Here is a 6,946-nt window from a genome sequence, read left to right on the forward strand (position 1 = left end):
ATATGAATTACATAACAAGGTCTTTGCTCCAGAACTGCCAGATACTTTTCCTGGTACTGTCATTAACAAGGTTTACAAAAGAATAAAGTAAATTTGAAGCCAATTACACGATCAGAACACTGACCTAGTTATCAAATGTTTAAAATGCAGATAATATCTAACAAATTGCAAAGGCCCACATTTGAGTGATATTCCCAACTTGCTAGACAGTTCAGTTTGCTATACAAATTTCATAATTAAAGGCATCTTTCAGAAAGTGGTAAATGAAGGAAATACTGCTCACCAGCTTTCTTTCTCTGCCCTGCTCTCTCTCGGTTTGTGGGTTTGACGGCTGATGGTCTCGTAGTATGCATTTTATTGTCCACACCAAATCTTAGAATTCTTTTCCTTTCCACTTCTTCCACATTCTCCAGATCTGTAACTCTGCTATTTTCTGCATATGTTTCACTTTTCCTCTTACGACTCCAAGAAGTTGATCCAGTAGGAGATGAACGTACTTTGTCATCGTGACAATTATTTTCAGCTGAAACGGGACCTATAACTGGAAGACATTTAGATATTTCTGCTTTTGTATGTACAGACACCACATTAGCACATTCCATTATTGCTTTACTAAGGCATTTTTTAGATTTTGGCTGGATGTTGTTTTCTTCAGCAGGAGCAGGTTTGTTTTTGATGACAGTGGCAGAAAGAACCGGACGCTTTTTTCGTTGCTTTCTCCGAGAAGAATTTTGAGTCTGAAGATCCTCTGTAGAAGGAAAATTGAAGGGATTTCCTCTGGCTTGGTCACAATGAAGTACCTGTGATTCCACATTATGCACTTCAAAAGCCTCATTTAAGTTGTGCTCTATGTGAATATGTGTTTCTGTCTCTGCATCTCCACTTTTTTTCCATTTTGAGGGTAGGCGTTTCTTGACAACATAAGTCTCTGTAGTAGCGGATATTAAAGCTGCATCAAGTTTAGGAGTCTTTGATTGCTTATCTGACAAGCTGTCTTTCACAAACTGATCAGGTGACAGAATTGGAACAGATGGCCTGATTGTATCTATATCTGCCTGATAACTGCCATTTACAAAAGAATCTGGACTTAAAATTCTCCTTGTACTTAAAGCAGGCACAGATTCTGAGTGTTCTGGTGTGCAAACCGGTGAGAGTGTACAATTAAGTACTGTATTGTTTGAAACTGGCAGTTGCGCTAAACCTATAGAACTGTACACACTTTCAGATTTTAATTCATTGTGCTCATGAACAATTTTCTTGACATTACAGCCAGCTATTTTGGGCAATAACTCATTTACAGTGGCAGCAATATCTGAGAATGTAGTAGACCTTCTCATTGCAAGTGGCGTGCCAACAGGAGTACGACATTCCTCTAGTACTGGTGCAATAGGAGATATTGGCAATTTATTTTCTGAGCCAACAAAGGGGTCATTTCCTGGGGATGTACTATTTTGCACTGTGTTCTGATTTTCACATGGCTGAAGTGGGCTTCTAAGTCTGTCCACCTTCTGGGAAACTTGAAAGGTTTTATTAACATTTTTATCTTTCGAAGTACTTTTTTTAAGTTTTGTTGAAGAAGATGTTTCTGAAGAGTTTTTCTTTTTTATAGTATCCCAAAGACTCCTCTGAAAAAGAACCATAAATAAAAGTTAGTATGCTGACTTTCTACATAGTTTTATATCTAAAAGTGAACATTACTTTCATTTGAAGTGTAAAAATACTATAAAAGAGAACACCTAGTCCAAAATTCACCTTAGGTTATTTCCAGGCTTGAAAATAGCCTTTGTGGTCATGTTTTAGTTTTATTCTCTAAGCTGCAATGCACCAGCATCTACTTTCCAACCTAGCTGAAAAAATTCAAAGACAATGGGCATTCCCACAAACAGCATCATTTATCAATTTTTAAATCTGCTTCATTGAATTTTCTACTAATAAAAATATCTGTGTCAGCTATACCAAAGTAATAGAATTAAGACACATAAAAACCACACACACCTTTTTCTTCAGAGGCACTTCAGCAACACCCAGGAGCACAGCTTGATGCTTTACGATGCCATTAATAACAAAAGTTACCAGTTCTCTGACTTTTCCTTCTTCTAACGGTGTCCATGTTACAGCAACAAAGATTCTTTGTCCTGACTATTGGAGAAAGAAAAATGTTTAATATCCAGCACTTAGGTACACTTAGGTAACATCAAAGATGGATTAATCAAATCAAATGAGAAACAGTCTACAGAAGTAACATACATTCCAACAACATGAATTGACAAACAATTATTAAATGTTTAAATGTCAGTTTTTCCTTCTGACATGCAAGCAACCTCCATCAAAAGTGTTGTCTTACTAAAAGGGTATATTCATGAAAATATAATGGAGAGCAAGCAAGAACACATAACAGATAGTAGACAAGTTGTGAATGAAGTAGAAGAAATCACATAATTTTTTGCACATATTAACTAAATAAGTCCGCTAATGTAATTTTGAGAGAATCATATTTGGACTAACAATTAAAGGTTAATTTTTAAGACCTCAGCTGAATCTAAATAAAAGCATCAAATTTTTTAGTCAAGCGATTTGACACACAAGTTCATTGAATAAAAATTAAGACACCACCAATGAACAAGGAAGTCATGGTGCTATATGTGATCTATATAAAGATTCTTCATGCACCGTGACCTCTACTGAATCATTTCAATGCTCTGCTGATATCAAAACCAACAGATCAAAGAATGTTTATACCTCGGATAAAATCAGAGAGTGTGAAAATGACCAATCTCTTGAGCATTTCAATTAAGAGTTCCACCTCTTTGGGCAGATGCATTTAATAAACACACACAAACAGTGAAGCCGGTCAACAATGGTTAGTATTGATTAATTACTATAGGAACTTGTTATACAAGTCCTTCACAGGGAGACTCCAGCCTGTTTTTATAGGCACATTGTTGCAAGAGATGCCCAGAGTTTCTTCTCTCACAAAGACTCTGGAGAGATCTGAAGACCATGATACGTTTGCCTGGATGGTCCTTTTAAAAATCGGCATTGTTTGGTTTAATTGTAGTTTATATTTCCTTTGGAATCGTAAAGATTTATTCCTAGATTAGGACTGCTTTGCTCTCTATTGTATCATTAATTAACATGCAGAACAGTGAATTAGTATCCTCTTCATAACAAACGCCCTCAGCCTTTTTCCTGAAGTAAACAGATATCCTCCAACTTTTTGAGAGGTCACATTTTTAACACCTCGTATTCTTCTTTCTCTGTCTTTAAAAGCACACTCCCAGAGAACAAATGAGTGTTGTTTTGGTTTGGGTTTTTGCACCTTACTGAAAAAAAACCAAACCTGTTGAGTGCGGATTTACCGCCTCCTCAGCCTGTGACAGCCCGCAGAGGTCTAACCCCGCCATCCTGCAGCTCTTCCCCTTTAACACGAGCACAGCACCCACAGCTAGGTGCAGCTCCCGGGGTACCGCCTGCCCAAACCCGCAGCACTACGCGGCCGGGTGACACCTGCCCTCTCCCGGGGGTTATCACGCTGCAAACCGATAACACCCCTCACACCAGCAGAGCGGCGCGGGCGGGAGCAGCCCCGCAGGGCACGGCGTGGGGTCCGCTCGAGTGTCACACACACACACCCCCCGGCCTCGCCTCTGCTGCAGCTTCGCGGCCCCCGCACCGCCCGGTACCTGCACAGGAAAGCGGCGATGCTCAATGCTGAAGCCCCTGGCAGAAGCCGGGAAGCGGTCGACCACCACATCGGCGTCCTCCGCGTTGGGGTTGTCGATGCCCAGGAGGCGCGTGCGGGAAGCGCCCACGCGCAGGCTGCCGAAGCTGAGGAACGGCGGCCGCGAGAAGTGGCTCAGAACCAGCACGACGGGGCCTTCGTCCGCGTCCTCCGCGTCCTCCTCGCCCCGCCGCGCCGCCCAGCGCCGCCGCGTAGGGCTGGCGGTGGAGCTCGGCTCCCACAGCGCCGCTCCAGAGAAGAAACCCGCGGCCATGCCCGCGGCAGAACCGCAAAGCGGGACCGGCTCCAGCTCTCCGCACGGCCCCGGCTCCGCTAGCGCTCCGTCACCGCCCCAACCGCCGCGCCTCCGCTCGCTCGTTCAAATGCGGCCTCCCGCCAACCCCCGCGCGGACCCGCTCCGCCTCGCCCCGTCTCCTCGCTTCTCCACCAATCAGCGCTGGGCGTTTTATTTAAACGGCCCGACCTCGCCGGGGCACGAGAGAGGCGCCCCCGCGCGGCAGCGGGAGGAGCGGCCCCGGTCGCCCCGCGGAGCTGGTAAGGGAGATGGCCAGCGGCAGCTGGGATCGGCACAAGAGCTAAAAAGCTCTTCCCATGTTAAAAAAGAAATAAAATCAAGCAAAGCCAAGGACTTTTCTAAATAAATTTAATTTACAAAATATTTTAAAATAAAAAGTAGAATGAGATGCACACAAATGTGATGAAAAAAATTGCCTCATCTGTTTATCTTTCGTAAGCTTTAAAACTTAAAGACGTATAGAATACTGGGTTTCCACGCTGATTAAAACAGGGGCAGAATGCAAATCTTAGCACAAGCACCCCTGCAAGAAATCCTGTGAAGCGAGCAATGTTAAGACAAATGAACTTTACTTTTCCATAACAAACAAAATTACACATAGGTCTGAGTACTTCTACGTTTACAGTACACTTCCTAACTTTTCCTTACAGCAAAGAATTTCCCCATAAAAGACAACTTTACTTAAAGACTTCCATCTAAAATACCAACCTATACAGATCACATTTAAAACACGATATCTGAAAAACCAGTGACAAAATATTGAGTTTATTTCACCTTATTCTTTAATATAAAAGGACGAACATTTAACCATGATCAAAATGGTTATGGAGGATTAAAAAATTTTGCCATTGGTATCTTTAATCCATTAAAACCTTCTAAACCAAAGCAGTTCTTATGAACCATGAAAAACATCCTTATGGGTTTAAGCAAAGTGACTGCCCTGCATTAAATTGTCTGCCATTCCTCATGAATCAAGCAAATCACTGCAAGATGTTCTTGTAGAAAAAGGTCACACATGACATTATTCACATGGACCTGCAGATAAATGCGATCTAATTCCCTCAAGCTTCAGTCGTATGGAGAACATGCAACCTGGATCAGTTACGCATGTGTGTTCAATACAGAAAAAATTCACATATTTGCTACTGTTTTCAGGGAAAAAAAAAAAAAAAACTCTACTCATCTACAACAGCCTTCTCAGAATTCATTCATAATTTGACATTCATCAACTTCTATAAAGAAACTATTTTAAATTTAAAAACTTCTGGGTCATTTATTCCTCAGCACTCCATAACACATTTCATATTTGATCAAGCAAGTTATAAGGTGATTCACTTGAAGCATTCTTCAGAGTCCTGGATGCTCTTTCCCATTCGTTACTAGGGAAATAAGCTTAGCTCTTTGATGATACCAAACAAATCTTTGTCATTATGGTCTGGCATGACCCATCCTTAAAAATAAAGATTCGAGTTATAATCCAGAGTAAAGTAGCACTATATTTTTAAGGAAACCACAGCCTTAAGGAAGATATATTGTCACCATTACAATTACCGATGTTCAGCATAAAAAGAACCCATGAGAGACATACTTCTGGAGGAAAAGTGTCAGTGCTCAAAGAAGAAATTCCAATATAAATAAATAAACTCAATATAAAATCCACTTAAAGAATTAAAGGCAGCAACCCAGTCAACAACCAGAAATTTGTTCAGCAAAGAAAAAAAATACATAATTCAATGTTTAAACAGAACGACTACAGTAAGTACTCAGAACCACGTCGCACTTTAGAGTAGCAACACAGACTCCACTTTTCTCCTCAAAGGTCAGCATGTGGTAAAGACCAACTTTCTGCAATGTGCCACTAATCATCCTTCAGAGATGTTTTTAGGAGACCTGCTTCTTCCTTCTTTGGCAACGAACAGTCAGCTGAGTCAGTGACTGCCAGATAAAACAACAGCCTTTACTGTAAAAGCGCCCTCCAGGTCAACAGGACGTGCACTCTCAGGTGAGTACCTGCACATGTTAAAGTGGAGTTTCAGCCCCTGCAGCCGTGAGGTGCTGCTCTCTGCCCCTCAACTCCAGCCCTCTTCAGAGGAACTGTCCTCCACCAAGCAGGGATCAGCTGCTTCCACCTACCAGATGAAGTATCAGTCCATGAATACTTTGCTCATATATGAATTTTAAACAGATGTAAAGCCATAAGAATTATAGGTTATGATATTAAAAAAATAAAAACTATGTATCTAGCACATAAGCTTTCCTATTTTCTTTCACTGTCAACTGGCAATGATCCAGCCTGACCAGCAGGTAAAAACACTAACTAGTAGGGTTATCTGCAAATAAAAGAACGCCAAAGAACTAGTAGGTCATTTTTCTAGGAATGACTAGCAATTCTGGTCACCCAAACAGCAAAGATAGTGCTCGTTTTGCTAAAAAACAAGTCCTTTTATAACCTGTTGCTTGTTGGGCACCCAAAAACTTGAAGCCCTTTGGAAGATATTTACCGCAATGTTTTCTGAATAACCAAATGAACTAGAGAAAAAGCCATTATTCAGAATATATATAAAAGGCACAATCATGAAAAAAATTTTAAAAGGACATTATCAAGTAAATATGCTCCAAATTCCATTTTAGTATTTTCCTAGAGTGCCTTCTGAACAGACTGGATTTAAAAGAAAAGAGTAGTTACCAACTGTTTTTAAGCTGCTGTTTTGTCAAAATGCTACAATACTTTTTTCTACCATAGGACAGCAAAGACAAGAAATAACAGAGCACTAGGCTTTTTAGTCTGACAACAGCACTTACACCATTCATGTCCGGTTATTTTTAACGATACAATTACAAATGCTGCAAATCAGGTTTCATGTCCACATGAATGTGCACATGTGGTAATACTCATATGATACACACAT

At 40.9% G+C, this 6,946-nt stretch overlaps 1 protein-coding gene across 1 annotated transcript in view; it reads right to left on the minus strand.

Annotated features, from left to right (window-relative positions):
• Window positions 1-4,124, minus strand: part of ASPM (assembly factor for spindle microtubules) — a 29,588-nt gene extending 25,464 nt beyond the window's left edge. The window contains exons 1-3 of the mRNA XM_021294203.2: window positions 3,684-4,124; window positions 1,996-2,139; window positions 284-1,625 (exon numbers count right to left, since the gene is read on the minus strand). Coding sequence (XP_021149878.2) covers window positions 284-1,625; window positions 1,996-2,139; window positions 3,684-3,995 — 1,798 coding nt within the window. The 5' untranslated portion in view covers window positions 3,996-4,124. The remainder of the gene's footprint in view (window positions 1-283; window positions 1,626-1,995; window positions 2,140-3,683) is intronic.
• Between the last annotated feature and the right edge of the window lie 2,822 nt (window positions 4,125-6,946).

The sequence above is a fragment of the Columba livia genome, chromosome 8 (genome assembly GCF_036013475.1).
Source record: "Columba livia isolate bColLiv1 breed racing homer chromosome 8, bColLiv1.pat.W.v2, whole genome shotgun sequence".
NCBI lineage: Eukaryota > Metazoa > Chordata > Aves > Columbiformes > Columbidae > Columba > Columba livia.